Source organism: Mobula birostris, chromosome 11, assembly GCF_030028105.1.
Source record: "Mobula birostris isolate sMobBir1 chromosome 11, sMobBir1.hap1, whole genome shotgun sequence".
Classification (NCBI taxonomy): domain Eukaryota; kingdom Metazoa; phylum Chordata; class Chondrichthyes; order Myliobatiformes; family Myliobatidae; genus Mobula; species Mobula birostris.
The window spans coordinates 64,889,347-64,908,773 of NC_092380.1; the positions used below are offsets into that span (position 1 = coordinate 64,889,347).

The 19,427-nt window shown below is 44.0% G+C and overlaps 1 protein-coding gene across 5 annotated transcripts in view; it reads right to left on the minus strand.

Moving 5' to 3' along the window:
* Window positions 1-19,427, minus strand: part of tesmin (testis expressed metallothionein like protein) — a 148,670-nt gene that overhangs the window by 55,041 nt on the left and 74,202 nt on the right. For all 5 annotated transcript variants that reach the window (XM_072272417.1, XM_072272419.1, XM_072272416.1 and 2 more), the window contains exons 4-5: window positions 6,607-6,775; window positions 4,679-4,746 (exon numbers count right to left, since the gene is read on the minus strand). In XM_072272417.1, the coding sequence (XP_072128518.1) occupies window positions 4,679-4,746; window positions 6,607-6,775 (237 nt within the window). The remainder of the gene's footprint in view (window positions 1-4,678; window positions 4,747-6,606; window positions 6,776-19,427) is intronic.

Sequence of the window (19,427 nt, forward strand, 5' to 3'; positions counted from 1 at the left end):
CACAATAGTCATACTTCAAAGGTTTTCTGGTTCTGATTTGGGTTTCTAACCCAGCTGTTTCAATTAAATTGTGATGCCTCTCTACAATTAAATATCATACTGTACCAATGCAACAGAAAACAGAAACAAGAGGAAATCAGGATGCTGGAAATCAAAATAATACACACAAAATGCTGGAGGAACTTAGCAGGCCAAGCAGCATCTATGGAAAAGAGTAAACAAAATTTCCATAGATACTGCCAGGCCTGCTGGGTCCACCAGCATTTTGTGTGCATTAAACAGAAAACATAGATACAAGAGGTCTGAAATAAAAATGGTGTATGTTGGATATTCTCAGCAGTTAGTCAGCTTTGTGATGTAAAAAAAGACAATAATTCAGGTCAATGAATTGAGGAATTCTTTTTTGCCTTTTCACAGATGCTGGTGAGTTGCTAAATGTTTCCAATATTTCTGTGCTCCTGTGCCCAGCATACATTTCAGTCTCTTGGGATGTGAGCAAAAATACTGAATTAAAAGGAAAAAAAAAATAAGACTCTACGCTGGTGTAATTACATGTCTGCCGTACTTCGGCTTGGTTCAGTAGGCTTTTAGTACAATCATTTCTGGCTTCAGTACAACATTTTTGCAGTGAACAAGAGATTAAGAGCAAATGAATGCATCAGTTTTCTTGAAACTGACGTAACAAATTAACATCTAAGTGGACCGATGAAGCATTCAAGTGACTTGACAAAATATCAAATCGTGTGGTGAGTTGTTGAGAATGGTTTGTCTTTTGGTCTTTTACAGGGACCCTGTGGCAATGCATTAAAAACTGGGATGGACACCAGGCATGATTTTGCAACCTTTATGGTGGGAAAGTTATGAGCCTGAATTTTTAATACGCATTTTTTCTGTTCAAGGCACTCTGTTAGTATTGCAGTCCTAAAATTGCCTTGAGATGTGTTATGTTCGATATCATTTCTGTTTTATCTCTGCACCTTCTGTTTTTAAATCTCTGGTTCATCTTATGCAGGTGGAAATAGATTTCATTCTAAATGCACCCCAACTGGAACAATGCAAAATGCAATTACCACATCTAAATTTTGCTGTATTTCTTTGAAGTAATTCATTATCTTGATGATATTTTTAAAATGTTCACTTTTGCAAGTTCCATCAAATAGAAACTGTATCACTTTTAGTCACTCTTGTTCAAGTTCACAACCAGAACTGGTATAAGAAAGAGAAACACTGGAACAGGTAGTACTTGTGGTCAGCAGCAAGCTGCCATCCGTCTGGTAGAGGACTGCATTCATCTTGCACACAATTGCTGCATTCACAGATCAGATTCACAGTAAATCAACCTCTTGTGGTAATGTTGCCTTCACAAAGTGGGGCCACCTTCCTGCTTTAAGTGCAACCAGGTGCACTTAGATGCCCCTCTCTCTTGATAATGTAGAGGAAACTTGAACATACATAGCCCATATTATACAGGAAAACATTCTATGCTTCGGTCACCCAAATGTCTAACCAAAAGTTAGGTAGAGTAGCACAGTGAGTAAGACACCAAACTGGCATCCTGAGACTAACTCTATTGACCCAGATTCATCAATTCAAATTCTAACAGTTATGGGCAATTTAACTTCAGGCACTGAAATAAATTTTAAAATCAGTAAATCAATCCATGAAACTATCAGTGGTAAGAATCTTCCTGCCTTAATGATGTCCTTCCTGATTCACCACCATCAAAGGACTTCAACCACCCTTCCAGGTGAGACAGAAGTCCACCTCCTTCAACCTGGTCCATTGCAGGCAATGCTCATGATGAGGCCTCTTCTGTGTTTGTGAAGCAGGTGTAGATGACACAACTACTTGGTCAAACCTCTGTGCTCTGTCCACAATAGTCATTGTGGGCTCATGGTTGCATGCTATTTTCTTCTCAATCTCATGCTGATGTCTGCCCTTAGCCTTCTTCATTGCTATGGAGAGGCCAAACAAAAAGTGGAAGAACAATCTCATTTTCCACTTTTGTAGCATGTAACCCAATTGTATGAATGCTGAATTTTCTAGTTCAGCATTTCAAACTGAAACATATGACACCTTTTTAAATGGGAATACGGCCAGTTAGCTCCTCGCTAACAGCCACCGGACTCCATAGCGAGAAACCCACCTTTCTCAGGTTCTGTATGTCTAGGGTGTATATGACTTTGGTTCTGTCAAACCCATGAGGTTCGGATGTCTCGCCCACCCAAACCCTAGTCTGTGTGAATGCTGTGTGATTTACTGCTCCCCTGCAATCGCCCGTCAGCAAGAAATAACAGATTGTACACTGCATACAATTATAAAGAAAGTATATTTATCTACATTAACTTAACCAAAGAGTTATTAAAGGAAAAAAAAAACAAAAAGCCCATTATAATTAAACAGGCAAATATACACAGAAGTTGGAACTCATCTTGAAGTTGTCTGTAACTCATGCGCTGGACCCTCGATCTGTATGAAAGCAACACCTTCTCAATGTCGCCTAAAAACCATCTCAAACAAACGGGCTCTCCCACGGGAGTATTGGTTCTTCCTTCTTGAAACCATTCATTTGTACAAAGTTGTTTGTGCAACAGGGACGGCATCCTCAGCCATCTTCCCTCCTGTCTCCCAGCTCTTGCCAAAAACGACCTCAACCCACACCACTATCCCTCACAAAACCCCTCCACCTAGCATTCTCTAGAATCTTCTGCCAATTCCACCATCCTGATTGGCTGACACCACATTCCCAAGTTGAAAAACAAAGCCCTTTATCTCAGCTCAAGTCCAAACAGGCTGAAAGCAGCAAACACGAGGAAATCTGCAGATGTTAGAATTTCAAGCAACACACATAAAAGTTGCTGGTGAACGCAGCAGGCCAGGCAGCATCTATAGGAAGCGGTACAGTCAACGTTTTGATTTGATCTCTTACTAGCTCTTCTTTCAGCTCGTCCTGACGATGGGTCTTGGCCCGAAACGTTGACTGTACCTCTTCCAAAAGATGCTGCCTGGCCTGCTGTGTTCACCAGCAACTTTTATGTGTGTAGGCTGAAAGCAGAATAGACTATTCTTACAGAACTGCTAAAATGAAATAGCAGTAATAATCTTAATCAGACCATTACACTCCACCCCCCAACCAAAAATAGACATGTCCTCATGACTTTGAAACTTATCAAACCATCATTAAAAAGTTTCCAAAGGAATTCTGTGATGTCAGGACCTCCAATCCATTTGCTTCCGAAAACTCCAGCTTCAACAACAAACAACTGTCGTATGGCTACTCATCAGTACTAAGCCCCTGAATCTCAAGGGCACTGACTGGTGTCAATGGTAAATGCATCAAATACTGATCATAAAAGGATTTATAAAGCAAAGTAACTTGAGAATCTGTGTCAAGTATGGTTTTACATAAACAACTTCAATCTGTATGGATACAGCAGAGCTTGGTCCAACTAAACTTTCAGGAATAGTGTTTGGTGCTTCAGTATTTCCCTTGACACACTGATAGGAACGTATCCTCTCCAAAACGTCAGCCCATTCCTTTACTGGGTACCTCCAGAATTTTACCTTTTTTTTCCGCTGTTTTATTAACCACTGATTTACTGTCCAATGATTTTTCTGTCCTTCACACTCCCACTTGAACTGTCCATCTTCTCCACAGTTGTAACAGAAAACACCGGTCATTTCCCTGGTCAAGGGACCCCACTCAGCAGCAGCTCTCGCCTTGGTACGTCTCACCAGTGGGTCTGGCTTCCTATCGGCCTTGTCAGGCTTGGTGGCAGCACCGATTGATATCATCCAAAATACCTTGGCCCCTCAGATCTTTCCAACATCCTACAAAACCCTGCTTGTGTGGCATCAGGAGTCACTTTAGCAACAGAGGCTACTACCGAGGACTGTGGCCTGCTGATGGAGGCCTCACACTCCTCCATTGCATTTTTCACCTCTAACTTCTCTGAGTAACTCAGTTACAGATGAAGGAGAGCTCATCTTTTGGGTCATTCAAATATATCATGTGACAACACACCCTTCACAACTTGCTCCATCTTCAAGCAATTTCTCTCAGACAGCTGAATGCCCCCTTTGTGGCACAAACAGTGCAGCAGCTTCTCCAACTTGAAAATGCAGACAGACAACTTCTCTCCTTCTTCCTAGAATGCGTGCCTAAACTTCATCCTAAGATCGGCTACACTTCCAGCAGTACCAAAAGCATCTTTCAGAGCTTGCAGATAATTAGCTGATGCAGCAAATGGATTTTCTGCCTTGAGGAACCTCACTATATCAGCCACCGGCCCCTTTAAACTCTCTACCAGTCTCAGTTTGTTTCATATTACCTACGCACAGCCCTTCATTAACAAAGCCCCTTATCTCAGCTCAAACCCAAACAGGCTGCTCTTACAGATCTGCTAAATTAAAATACCTACAGCATAGCAGTAACAATCTTAAGCAGTTTATAGCTTTTGCCCCCACAGATGCTGCTTAACCTGCTAAGTTCTTCCAGTATTCTGTTTTATTTTGTTCCATGTTAATTGCTGATTAAAACCACTAAACCAATCATTCAGTTCAAGGGAAATTAGGGGTGATGGTAAAAGCTGGTTTAACCAGCTGTGACCAGATACTACGAACAAATTAAGAGAAAAATAACTACATAGGAAATAAGAAGTGATTCTTCTGCTCTTACCTGTTGTATATTCAGGCCTGATGATTGTGGTGTTGACATAGGTAACACTTTACCCAGGAAACCAGTCACTTGATTTAAAGAAAACCTTCATTAACATATAAAACTATGCAATTTATTACAGTTTAAAAAATACATGAATAGACACTACCTCTTCAATTCTACTGAAGACATATACGAAAATTTGTTCCATAAAGTTTTTTTGAACTAGCACGTTTAATATTTTTGCAGTTCTTACAGACTAAAAAATAATGGAGTAAAACAGCAATTGAACACTGGATCTTGCCTTCTCTTTTCTCCTTCCTTTCCTGCCACTGTTTACAAGAATAACATTTCACAAGAGCCTGCAGTTTCCCATATATAGGCCTCATATTCATTTGTGAGCCAGGATTGTGATTTCAGGCAATCAATAAGAAAGTCAGTCCTGATATTGTCTCTAACCCATAAATATTGACTGTTTTCTTAATGAACTTCCAAATCAGTCAGCTGATAAGAATGAGTCCCTCAGCACACAATTTGAAAAGGTCTCTAATTAGGTAATACTTGTTTAATATAAGACTTTTCTAGGCAGTCAATGTTGCAATGGCAGACCATTTGCTGTTGTGGACAGGTTTGTCTAATACTTCAGGTGTTATTTCTTAACAGAGCATGATACTGTGGTAGTAAACCAAATACTGCAGAAGACTTCCATGTGCAGAACATGAGCAAAGGTGACTATGATGTTATTGGTTTCCATTAGCAGGTAGAACTAATGTTCTTGAGGATGCACTCAAATTTGAAAAGAGCAACATTTGCTAAGATGGCTGAAGATAAATTATGTTTCCACACTAAAGGGTTTAGAATTCTACTGATGCTTTAAATGAGATTCTGTATCTTTAAAAATACTTTGCAAAGTAACCACATTTATCTTAAGCTCTTATAAAGAAGACCTCATATAGAAACAAAGCCAAATCTTGCATAAAGGCAAATTATATATAACAAATTATTTTTATCAGTTTAAAACAGTAGAATTTTTAAAAAATATTTGCATGGCATGCTTCAAGGAAGTAAAAACTTCCATTTGTTCAATAAGAAGTCAGAAAAGAGTGAAGACAGTAAAATATTTTATTAGTATTTTTGCCACAAGAAGAAAACTAAGTGTGAAAGCCAATGCAGAATCTCAAATAAAACAAGATTATTTTTACTCACAAAACAAATGAATCTATCAAACACGAGGAAATCTGCAAATGCTGGAAATTCAAGCAACATACACAAAAAATGCTGGTGAATGCAGCAGGCCAGGCAGCATCTACAGGAAGAAGTACAGTCAACGTATCGTACCTCTTCCTATAGATGCTGCCTGGCCTGCTGTGTTCAGCATTTTGTGTGTGTTAAATGAATCTATCAATAAGATTAGCTGTGCCAATTAACTCTTCTAAAAGAAAAGTATAAATATTTGAGATTGAAATAAACAGAATGTAATAATGTACTTAATAGTTTGAAAAGTATGATTGCTATAAAGAACAAGAAGGCTGCTGAAGTGCTGGGGCCATGGAAATATTATTTGTGGACTACGTGGAAATGATGATGGGTGATAATGCAATACAGTCTTAGAAAGAGTAATTTAAACTGATTTTCTCTTGGGTATATTCATTGGTAATATGAAAACAATGTTGGATTCTCATTTGAGTATACTGCAACGATATTGGTAAGGCATTAAGAAAGCTTAAAATCTGAGTTATCTATTCACCAATATAACGCCCCCTCAAAAAATATGGCCAGCATCTTCAGCAGGGATCACACTGGAGAAGCATTGTACCCTTTCACACTTACAAAATTATGACCTTATAATACAAAAATTATCTTTTTATCTGATGAAAACACATTTCTATTAACAAGAGGTGACAATTCTGGTCTCAGATATTTTCAATTAATTTTTACAGTATCTCTACCTGGATGTACTGCAGTGTTTTCCATTGAACCAGCCAGTGAATTAAAGTGAATGCATTGATCTTTGTTATCCATCATCTGACCCGGAGGAAGAACATTGATTGCTTTCAGTTGCCCGGGGTTTGTACTATTTACGACAAACATCTGAGTACCTTTCAGTTGATAGAAAACCTACTCAATAAATGAAAAATAAAAAATTGTATCTTAATACCATCAATGTGTAAAGAATCTTTAATTTCTGTTATCTGTCTTAAAATGTTAACTTGCCAATTAAACATTGTCTTGCTGTCTAAATTTATGGTTTAAATGGACAATATATTTAAATATTTCTTACAAACATTTTGATGATGAAATTAAAAGAATAGAAAATAAAAATGTTCTAAATACGGAACAGTGATAGAAATTATGCAGAACTGCTGATAAGCTTGGTATTTGGTCTCACTGCAATTTTTTTTGGCCCATTGCTCTTCTTGAGCATCAATAACATTAAATGTTTAGAAGATAATCTCGTACTGGGCCACAAGGCTCAGGACAGACTTTAATTTTAACTTTGTGCATTTTGTAATCAAGGAGCACACTAGACTCTCAGGTAAGAATGCTAATTACTGCATTAAACCTGCCTTAAATTTTGAAGTGCCAAAATTTGTTCTATGCATCATCTACCATGTCAACAAGGAAGGGCCAAGCTTATCTTCTATGAAAGTCTATGATAAATACCCAAGCTATCTCTTATCTTGCTTCCCATAGACGCTTATAGCAGGGGTGGTGAACCTATGGCACATGAGCCCAAGATGGCACGCATAAAAATGCTGTTGGCACCTGGTATATGTGCCACCCCTCAAATCGTTAAACCCTAACCATAATAAAAAATCATGTAATGATTATCTTTACTACTAAATGAAGCAGCAAATGGCTTTTTCTACAACCCAAGAGCAGTGAGATATTTTCACAGGAAATATTTCACACTGGCTTTGCACAGCTAGAGAGTTTCCAGAACACATGACTTTGGATGAGCAGTTTTGAAATGCTCACAGATCTGGTGTATACATCAGTATTTGGATAGTAAATGGTTGGGCCAGTGGCATTGGCTTCGCTCTGCTTATATTCTTTCTTCTATTGTTTGTGTTTGAACACATATTCAGTAATCATAATGGTTAATACTATATATATAGTTTATCACCTCCACGAATATTTACTTTTTTGCAATAAACATATCCATATTAGTAAAACTATGTTAGTTAAGCTTACCAATGAGCAAATTTTAAATTGTGGTGGGTTCTTGGACTGGCCGTGTGGCCTGAGATTTCAATATCTCCAGGAGTGGCATGGAAGATGTGCAACTCCAGGGTGTGGCCCCATAGACAACCTGCTTCTACACCGTTATCACTGAATGAAGCGTCATGGGAGACTGAAACATCCAGACAGCAGGCCGTGTGCGCTGCTGTTAGAAAAGGACCCCTGTACTTGAGTAATCCTCTCTCTCTTTTGATGGTGAGAGCCTGTTGGTCCTTGAGTTTGGTGACTTGGAGAAGTGCCATGGAAAATGCAACAACAAAACAGTGAGCAGCTGGTCTTCTGCTCTCCTTGTTGCAGAGGTGATCTCTCTCTCCCTCGCTAGTAAGGGAGAGCCTGTCTGAGATATGAGATGGTGGGTATGGACTGTAGTTTTTGATGGACTGTAGATCAAGGTCTCTTTGGAGGCTTTTGCTATTGCTTGCATGGTGGGCGGGGAGGGAGAGGGGCAGGGTTGATCCTTCTGCTGTAGTGCGTGGGAGGGGAAGGGAGGTTTTGGGGATCTGATGTTTCTGTCATTATTTGGGGTTTTTTTTCTGTTTCATGGATGTCTGTAAAGAATTTCAGGTTGTATACTGCACACATTCTCTGATATTAAATTGAACCCTTTCAACCCTTTTCAGCTTGTTCCTTATGTTAGAAACACCAGCAAAGGAAAAAGATATTCAGATGACGGGAGAAGCAGCAGGTCTTGCCTCATGATCCTAATTGAGGTTTTGAGGAGGTGACAAAACATATTGATGAAGGTTAGTGCACTGGATATGGTGTATGTGGATTTTAGTAAAGTGTTTGGCAAAGGTTCCCTATGATAGGCTCATCCAGAAAGTCATGAGGCAGAGATTCACATAAACTTGGCAGCGTGCATTTGGATCTGGCTTGCCCACAAATGCAGAAGATGGTAGAAGACGGAGCATATTTTGACTGGAGAGATGGTGATGAGGCATACAGGAGTAAGATAGATCAGGTGGTTGAGTGGCGTGCAACAACAACCTTGCATTCAATGTCAGCAAAACTAAGAAATTAATCATGAATTTCAGGAAGGGTAAGTTGGGAGAACACTCACCAGTCCTCTTTGAGAGATCAGTGGTGGGAAGGATGAGCAATTTCAAATTCCTGAGTGTCAACATCTTAGAGGATCTCTCCTGGGCCCAACACATGACGACACAATGATGAAGAAAGCACGCAGTGGTTTATACTTCATTAGGTGTTTGAGGAAATTTGCTACGTCACTAAAGATTAGCAAATTTTACAGATGTACAGCGGAAAGCATTCTGACAGGTTGAATCATTGCTGGGTATGGAGGCTCCAATGTGCAGGAGGAAAGTGGGTTGTAGACTGAGCCAGCACCATCATAGACACAACCCTCCCCACCATCAAAGACATTTTGAGAGGCAATGTCTTAAGAAGACAGCATTCACTATTTAGGACTCACCATCCAGGATATGCTATCTTCTCATTTTTACCATCAGGCAGAAGACACATGACCCTAAAGACCCAGACTCAACATTTTAGTGTCAGCTTCTTCCCCCTCCAATAGCAAATTTCTGAACGGTTCATGAACCTATGAATACTACCTTGCTATTTTACACTATATTTTGTGTAACTTACAGTAATTTATTATGTATTGCACTGTACTGCTGTCCCAAAACTTCACAGTATATGTCAGTGATAATAAAGCTGATAATGATTCTGATTATGGAGATAAGTAACTAGTGGTGTTCTGCAAAGATCTGTTTTGGGACCCCTGCTCTTTGTGAGTTTTATGGGAAAGTTTAGATGTGTTGTGGACAGAGAAAAAGGTTGCCATAGGTGGTAACAGGATATAGATAGGATGTACATGTGGAACAATGGCAAATGGAGTTCAATCTGGACAAGTGTGAAGCAATACACTTTGGAAGACTGAACTTGAAGTCAGAGTACAAGGTTAATGGCAGGAATTTTAGTAGTGTGGAGGAGAAAATGGATCTTGGGATTCAAGTCCATTGATCTCTCAATGTTATTGTAATGTGTGGTTAAGAAGGTGTATGGTATGCTGGCCTTCATTAGTCAGGAAGTTGAGTTTAAGAGCCACAAAGTAATGATGCAGCTCTATAAATCACACTTAGAATATTGTGTTGAGTTCTGGTTGCCTCATTATATGATGTGGAAGCTTGAGGGGGTGGTGTTGGTGAAGAACAGATTTACCAGGATGCAGCCTTGATTACAGGACCTGTCTGTCTATCTGCATTAGAACAGGCCCTTCCAGCCTCAACACCCAGCAATCCACCTATTGTGACCTAGCCTAATCACAGGACAATTTACAATGAACAATTAACCTACTAACCAGTATACCTTTGGATTGCAGAGGAACCTACCTGCTTATGGGAAGAACAAACTTTCTTACTGCTTATAGTTGAACTCTGATGCCCTGAGCTGTAATAACGTCGTGCTAACCATTATGCTACTGTGGCAATGAAAAGTGACTTGACAGAGGTGTATAAGATTAAAAGAGCCATAGTTAGAATGGACCTCTCTCCCAGGGTGACAAAAGGCCAATACTACCAAATACACATTTAAGGTGAGTGGAAGAAAGTTTAGGGAGGTAGGTTTTTTACTCAGATTGGTAGGTGCCTTAAATGCATTGCTGTGGGTGACGGTGGAGACTGATAGAATACGAACATTTAAAAGACTTTTAGATAGGCACATGGATGTAAGAAAAAATGGATGGTAGTTGAGTTGCGTAGGAGGGAAGCATTCATTTGATCATGAGTTGTGTAGGAGGGAAACATTAGATTGATCATGAGAGTAGGTTTATATAGGTCACCACGACATAGTGGGCTGAAACATTCATATGTGCTGTACTGTTCTATGTTTCAGCAATCACACCGCTGACATCGGGTCCCACCACTCCAACTTCTAGCACTAGTTTTATGCTTGCACTGATGTATATGAGACATCATAAATGGATGACCTCACTATTGTTTGAATACTAAATAGACCCATTGACATCTACAGACAGAGAAAGCTTAAGAAAACAAGCAAGAACACATGAAGACAGCAGAAACTCACTTTCTTGAGATAACTATCTGTGAAAAGAAAGCCATAATATTAAGCGGTGAGTGTGGCTAGTGGTTGGGTCTACTGGTTGTTCAGTCTCTTCTTTTGCAGCTGCCACTTGGTCTCTGTGGCACAATGGAGGTCGTCCTCATGTAGAACAACTCCCTCCTGAGCAGATTTCTTCCAGGTGTACCTACGGAGTGCAATATCTTCCCAGTTTTTAGATGTAACCTTGAATCTCTCCAGACTAATTCTGATGTCATCTTTAAAGTGTTTCCTTTGCCCACTGGGACATGCTGGCATTCCCTCAACTAGGAGTAAATGATCTTTTTGGGGAGATGTGAGTTAGGCGTTCAGATGAACTTCTCCCAAAGTTCCTCAGCATGGTCATCCAGCTGCATGAAGATCAGCGTGGCCAAGTCAGACACAACAACGACCTCTCAGAACCCTTCCCAATAGGCAACGGAGTAAAGCAAGGCTGCGTCCTCGCGCTGACTCTCTTCACCATCTTCTTCAGCATGATGCTCGAAAGGGCCACAGAAGACCTTCATGATGAGGACGGTGTTTACATCCGATACCGCACCGATGGCAACTGTTCAACCTGAGGCAATTACAGTCCCTCACCAAGATATTGTAGCAACTCATCCGAGCTACTCTTCACCGACGATGCTGCCCTTGCTGCCCACACAGAGACAGCCCTGCAGCTTATAACATCCTGCTTTGCAGAGGCTGCCGAGCTCTTCGGACTGGAAGTCAGCTTGAAGAAGACAGAAGTTATCCATCAGCCTACACCTCATGAAGATTACTACCCTCCCCGCATCACCATCGGTGAGGTAGAGCTGAAGACAGTCCACCAGTTCAGCTACCTGGGGTGCACCATCTCATCAGATGCCAAGATCAACAAAAAGATTGACAACAGACTAGCAAAGGCAAACAGCGCATTCAGCAGGCTGTACAAAAGAACCTGGAACAACAAGCATTTGAAGAAAGGCACAAAGATCAGCGTGTACAGAGCCATTGTACTGACCACCCTCCTGTACGGCTCCGAGTCATGGGTCACCTACCATCACCACCTACAACTCCTTGAGCGTTTCCACCAGCGCTGCCTCCAGACCATCCTCAGCATCCACTGGAGTGACTTCGTCACCAACATCAAAGTCCTCAAACAGGCGGAGGTCATCAGCATTGAGGCCATGCTGTTAAAGATGCAGCTGCACTGGGCAGGGCACGTCTCCAGGATAGAGGATCATTGCCTGCCCAAGATTGTGCTGTATGGTGAACTCTCCACTGGCCACCGTGACAGAGGGGCACCAAAGAAGAGGTACAAGGACTCTCTGAAGAAATCCCTTGGTGCCTGTCACATTGACCATCGCCAGTGGTCTAATCTAGCCTCCAATCGCGAGGCCTGGCGACACACCATTCACCAGTCTGTCTCCTTCGAGAACGCACGTAGGGCTGGCATTGAGGGCAAAAGAAGAAGGAGGAAGAACCGTGACACAGCAGCACCAAAACCAGAACAGAATTTCCCTTGCAGCCGCTGTGGCCAGGCCTGCCTGTCCCGTACTGGCCTCGTCAGCCACCAGCAAGGCTGCAGAAGACGTGGGCAGCCCTTTCCTAAATCTTTGTTCGCGAAGCCAAGCCACGATGGTGATGATGATGATATGACCTATCTATCAGAGTTAGTATTGTTTTATCATTGTGGACAAGCTGTCCATGCTGGCCTCTTTCACTATACCGTCGTTAGTAAGACTGAACTTCCATAAGACCATAAGTCATAGGCGCAGAATTGGGCTGTTCAGACCATCGAGATTGCTGAGCTATTTCATAATGCAAATTTTCTACCTTTCTCATATCCCATTCTTCTGCCTTCTCCACTTAACCCTTGACACCCTGGCTAATCCAGAACTGATCAGCCTCTGATTTAAATATACTCAATGACTTGGCCTCCACAGCCATCTATGGCAATGAATTCTACAGATTCACTACCCTCTAGCTAAAGAAATTCCTCCTCATCTCTGTTCTAGATGGATGCCTCTCTAGTCTGAGGCTGAACTCCTGCCTCAACAAGGGCCTGGACCCATTGCAATTTGCCTATTGTCACAATAGGTCAATGGCAGACGCCATCTCAATGGCTCTTCACACAGCCTTACACCACCTGAACAATACCATCACCTATGTCAGCTGTTCATCGACTGTAGCTCAGCATTTAACACCATCATTCCCACAATCCTGATTGAGAAGTTACAGAACCTGGGCTGCTGTACCTCCCTCTGCAATTGGATCCTCAACTTCATAACCAGAAGACCACAATCTGTGCAGATTGGTGATAATATTTCCCCCACACTGACGATCAACACTGGTGCACCTCAGGGGTGTGTGCTGAGCCCACTGCTCTACTCTCTCTATACCCATGACTGTGTGGCTAGGCATAGCTCAAATACCATCTATAAATTTACTGATGATACAACCATTGTTGGTAGAATTTCAGATGGAATTGAGAGGACGTACAGGAGTGAAATATACCAACTAAAGGATTAGTGTTGCAGCAACAACCTGACACTCAGTGTTAGTAGATGAAAAAGCTGATTGCAGACTTCAGGATAGATCTTCTGACCTTGTTAATATCTTTCCTGTAATACGATGGACACTTATCTTGTTAAATAGCCTCATGTGCGGCACCTTGTCAAGGGCTTTCTAAGAATCCAAGTAAACAATATCCATTGACTCTCCTTTGTCTATCTTGCCTGTTACTTCCTCAAAGAATTCCAACATGTTTTTCAGGCAAGATTTCCTCTTAAGAAAACCATGCTGACTTTGGCCTACTTTATCATATGCCTCCTGAAACCTCATCCTTAATAATGAACTCCAACATCTTCCTAACCACTGAAGTCAGGCTAACTGACCTATAATTTCCTTTCTTCTGCCTCCCTCTCCTCTTCAAGAGTGGAACCAAATTTGCAATTTTCCAGTCCTCCAGTACCATTCCAGAATCCAGTGATTCCTGAAGGATCATTACTAATGCCTCCACAACCTCTTTGGTTTTCTTTCATATCTCTGGGTGTAGTTCTTCTGGTCCAGGTGATTTAATCGAGCTTCAGACTTTTCAGCTTCCCAAGCACCTTCTTCTCAGTAATTGTTAAGGATCCGGCCTGAACACTGGGTCGAAGGGCCCCTGCTAGTAGCTCTGGATCACAACAGTCTTTAATTTCTGTTTTCTTTCACCTGGCCATGTGGGTTTTGGCCCAGTCCCTTTCCTTTTTGGACTTCCTCCAATTACCTGTTTGTCTCCTCATTTGCACGCACCTGTTTCTAATTTTCACTCATTACCCTGTCCATTTAAACCCTGCCTTGACTAGCATTCACTGCCAGCTCGTCCCAGTTCTGACCTGTGTTGTACTAGCCTACCATTGCGACTTCCGCTAACCGATTTTACCTGATTCTGTGTTTTGGATTTTGCCTGTTCTTGGACCTGATTTTTGCCTGTACGCTCTGGATTGTCTGCCCTCGCCTGACTGCCTTTCCTGGTTAAGATCTCTGACTGCCATTTCCGATTCGTGCCTGCCTTCTGTTTTTGAAAGACTGTTGCCTTTGTGCTCCCTAATAAATCCTGGTGAAAGGGTATTCACTGGTCGGCACTTGAGTCCCACCGAAACCCGACAGAACGAACTGGCCAAGATGGACTCTGCGGACCTCAACCAGGTACGTGAGGCCCTCTCCTGCCAGGGCATGTTGTTAGGGAGACATGAAATGCAGTTCGCCTCTATCAACCAGTCAATGGAAGCCTTCTCCGCCACTCCAACCAGCATAGCCTCCCAGCTACAGCAGATTCAACTGGCGCTGAGCTCTAAGCCGCCTTCTCTTGCTGCGCTATCAGCCCCACAGACTCCAACCCAGCCAGCCCGAGAGCTCTGTCTACCTCCACCTGAACTGTACAATGGTGAACCAGGCACCTGCAGATCCATCCTGTCTCAATGCTGGCTGATTTTTGAGCTGCAGCCCACTACTTCTCCCACTGATCGATCCCGTATGGCTTACGTTATCATGCTGCTGTCAGGAAGAGCAAGAGAGTGGGGTATGGCTGTGTGGGACGGCAGAGCCTCGTTTTGCCACATGTTTAAGGACTATTGTGAGGAGATGAGAAGAGTCTTTGACCATTCCCAGCAGAGGCGAGAGGCAGCAAGGGAGGTGTTGCGAGTTCGTCAGGGTAACTGTTCTGTTTCGGACTATGCCATTCAGTTCCGCGCACTAGCCGCCACTATCAACTGGAATTCGGTGGCCCAATCTGATGCGTTCCTCTATGGGCTTAGCGAAGAGGTTAAGGATGAACTAGCCACCTGCGACCTGCCTGCTGGCTTCCAAGAGCTGGTCGATTTGGTCATTAAGATTGACAGCCGCATAAAACAGCGTCAGGAGGAGTGTGATGTCCAGGGGTCACGAAGAACCACCAGGGCGCGTCTGACCTCTTCCCAGCCAGCACCCAGATCTCCTTCCCCGAATCCTCAGTCACCCCCATCCAGTCCAACGGAGCTCATGCAGATTGATCGTACCCGTCTGTCTCCTTCGGAAAGAAGGAGGATTAGTCAGTACCAACTCCTGTCTGTATTGTGGTCAGGCTGGTCACTATATATCTACCTGTCCTTTAAAAGCCAACGCTCGCTCATAAATAGGGGACTACGGGCGAGCAGTACTTCCTCCCCCCGGTTCCCCGTCACTCGAACCCTGCTACTAGCTTTTATACTGGCTGAAGGGAGGAGACGCACTGTTTCAGTTTTTATCAACCCTGGGGCTGAGGGAAACTTTATCAGTTCCAGTTTTGTGGCCAATCTCAGGATGCCACTCTCCCGTCTGAAGAAATCCCTGGAGGCCAGCAGCTTAACCGGAGTGAAACTTGTCACGGTTACCCACTCTACAGCTCCGGTGAGTCTCCTCATTTCTGGCAATCACCAGGAGAGCATTGCTTTCCATGTAATAGATTCCCCCAAAGCTGAAGTTGTGTTAGGCCACCCATGGCTAGCTCAGCACGGTCCAGACATTGATTGGTCTAATAACAGAGCGTTAAGCTGGAGTCCTTTCTGCCTAAAGCATTGTCTGCGTGTTGCTCATGCTACTCAAAGTCCGGTTCCTCTGCCTACAGAAGAGTTTCCCGATCTGTCCTCTGTACCTCTGGAATATCTGGACCTAAAGCTAGTACTCAGCAAGACTCGGGCCACCACCTTACCCGCACATCGCCCCTATGACTGCGCTATAGATCTCCTTCCGGGAACCTCACCACCTAGGGGCCGTCTGTATTCCCTGTCTCCACCTGAAAGGGAAGCGATGGACAAGCATATCCAGGAGGCCTTGGCTGCAGGAATTATCTGTCTCTCTTCCTCCCCAGCAGGCGCAGGGTTCTTCTTTGTAGCCAAGAAGGACATGTCCTTGCTTCCTTGCATGGACTATAGAGGTCTCAATGAGGTCACCGTTAAGAACCGCTATCCTCTTCCTCTTATGTCATCTGCATTTGAATTGCTCCAGGGTGCTTCTATCTTCAGCAAGCTCGACCTCCGCAACGCTTACCATCTGGTCCGCATAAGAGAGGGGGATGAGTGGAAGACCGCGTTCAATATGCCCTCTGGGCACTACGAATACTTGGTAATGCCTTTCGGACTTTCTAATGGTCCTGCTGTGTTCCAGTCCCTGGTAAACGATGTCCTCAGAGACATGCTGAATCAATTTGTATTTGTGTACTTAGATGACATTCTGATATTTTCTAGGTCCCTCTCTGAACACATCCAGCACGTCCGTTGGGTGCTCCACCGACTCCTGGAGAATCAGTTATTTGCGAAGACAGAGAAGTGTGAATTACACCGGAGTTCAACTTCATTTCTCGGATATGTGGTCAGCGCTGGAGGAATCCAGGTGGACCCTCAGAAGATCAAGGTGGTAGAGGAGTGGCCACAACCCACCTCTCGACGAGATGTCCAACGCTTTCTTGGGTTTGCCAACTTCTATCGCCGATTCATTCGAAATTTCAGCATCCTGGCCACCCCACTGACTGCTTTAACCTCCTCCAAGTCGAAGTTCGCCTGGAATCCAGCGGCCGAGAAAGCCTTTTCTGATCTAAAGACTCGTTTCACCACGGCACCTATCCTCCTTCAGCCTGATCCTACAAGGCAGTTTATTGTAGAGACTGATGCCTCTGATGTAGGAGTAGGGGCTCCACTGTCACTGCGTTCAGCAGAGGACGACAAGCTACACCTGTGAGCCTTTTTTCCCCACAAATTTTCGCCCGCAGAACGCAACTATGACATCGGCATTCAAGAGTTATTGCCTGTTAAACTTGCTCTTGAGGAATGGCAGCATTGGCTTGAGGGAATGACGACTCCCTTTCTAGTCTGGATGGATCACAAGAACCTGGAGTATATCCGTTCAGCCAAATGCCTCAACTCCTGCCAGGCTCGGTGGTCCCTGTTTTCAGCCCGTTTTAGATTCACCCCGGCCTACCGTCCTGGCTCTAAGAACGGCAAGCCTGACGCGCTCTCCAGGCAGTTTCCAACAACCGATGAGGCGCCCGAGGGTACGACCATTCTCCCCAAGCAACGTCTGGTCGCCACAGCACAGTGGGAGATTGAATCTGTGGTCCAGTCTGCCCAGCAGGGTGAGTCTGCTCCCAGTGCTTGCTCTGCTAATCTATTGTATGTTCCCCAATCTGTCTGCTCCCAGGTTCTCCAGTGGGGACACACCTCCAGACTGGCATGTCACCCTGGCATCAGACGCACAACGGCTTTCATCAGTCGAAGATTTTGGTGGCTATCCCTGAGGAAGGATGTTGAGAGTTTCATTTCTGCCTGCCCAGTCTGTACACAGAACAAGACCTCCAGCCAGCCACCAACTGGTCTCTTGCAACCCCTGCCTATTCCTCAAAGGCCCTGGTCACACATTGCACTGGACTTTGTCACTGGACTCCCTCCGTCCAACAGTAACACTACCGTTCTTACCATAGTGGATCATTTTTTCAAATCAGTCCACTTAGTTCCCCTTCCCAAGCTGCCCTCTGCCAAGGAGACTGCCAACCTGGTGATTCAGCATGTTTTCCATATTCACGGTCTCCCCGTTGAAGTGGTATCTGATAGAGGTTCACAACTTATCTCCCACTTTTGGAGGGCCTTTTGCAAACTACTCGGGATCAGGGTTAACCTCTCATCTGGGTTTCATCCACAGAGTAATAGCCAGACCGAGCGGGCTAATCAGCAGATGGAGGTGATGCTCCATTGTGTGACGTCTCAGGAATCTTCCTCTTGGAGTCAGCAACTTCCCAGGGTCGAGTACGCCATTAATTCTTTGCCTTCTGCTTCATCAGGTTTATCACCATTCCAGTGCTGTCTTGGCTATCAACCCCCCCTTATTTGCATCTCAGAAGGAGGAAGTGGGCGTTCCCTCAGTTGAAGTGTTTGTCCAGAGGTGTTCACGGACCTGGAGACGAGCCCGAATGGCGCTGCTTCAATCTACGCCAGAGTGAAGCAGCAAGCAGACTGTCACTGCATCGAGGCCCCCCACCCCCGCCGTTACCGCCAGGGTCAGAAGGTGTGGTTATCTTCATGTGACATCCCCTTGAAGGTGGACTCCTGCAAGCTGGCACAACGCTACATTGGACCTTTCCCCATCACCAAGGTGATCAGCGCTTCGGCGGTACATCTAAAACTACCCCCTACCCTTCGCAGAATCCATCCTACATTCCATGTTTCAAGGATTAAGCCCCCTCCCCGTCTCATCGATGGCTCAGAGACCTTCACAGTGCGCCGATTACTGGACAGTCGATGCAGAGGTTGGGAGGGCTATGGCCCCGAAGAGAGGTGTTGGGTTCCCGCTCGAGATATCCTGGATCCCTCTCTCATTAAGGACTTTCATAGGAGCCATCCCGTACCAGCTAGAAGGGCGTCTGGAGATGCCCATGGGGGGGGGGGGGTGCAGTACCTTAAGGATCTGGCCTGAACACTGGGTTGAAGGGCCTCTGCTGGTAGCTCTGGATCACAACAGTCTTTAATTTCTGTTTTCTTTCACCTGGCCATGTGGGTTCTGGCCCAGCCCCTTTCCTTTTTGGACTTCCTCCAATTGCCTGCTTGTCTTCTCATTTGCACGCACCTGTTTCTAATTTTCACTCATAACCCTGTCCATTTAAACCCTGCCTTGACTAGCATTCTCTGCCAGTTCATCCCAGTTCTGACCTGTGTCATTCTAGCCTGCGGTGGTGGCTTCTGCCAACCAATTTTGCCTGATTCAGTGTTTTGGATTTTGCCTGTTCTTGGACCTGATTTTTGCCTGTGCGCTCTTGATTGTCTGCCCTCGCCTGACTGCCTTTCCTGGTTAAGATCTCTGCCTGCCATTTCGGATTTGTGCCTGCCTTCTGTTTTTGAAAGACTGTTGCCTTTGTGCTCCCTAATAAATCCTGGTAAAAAAAGTATTCATTGGTCTGCACTTGAGTCCCACCGAAACCCAACAGTAATAACAACACTTA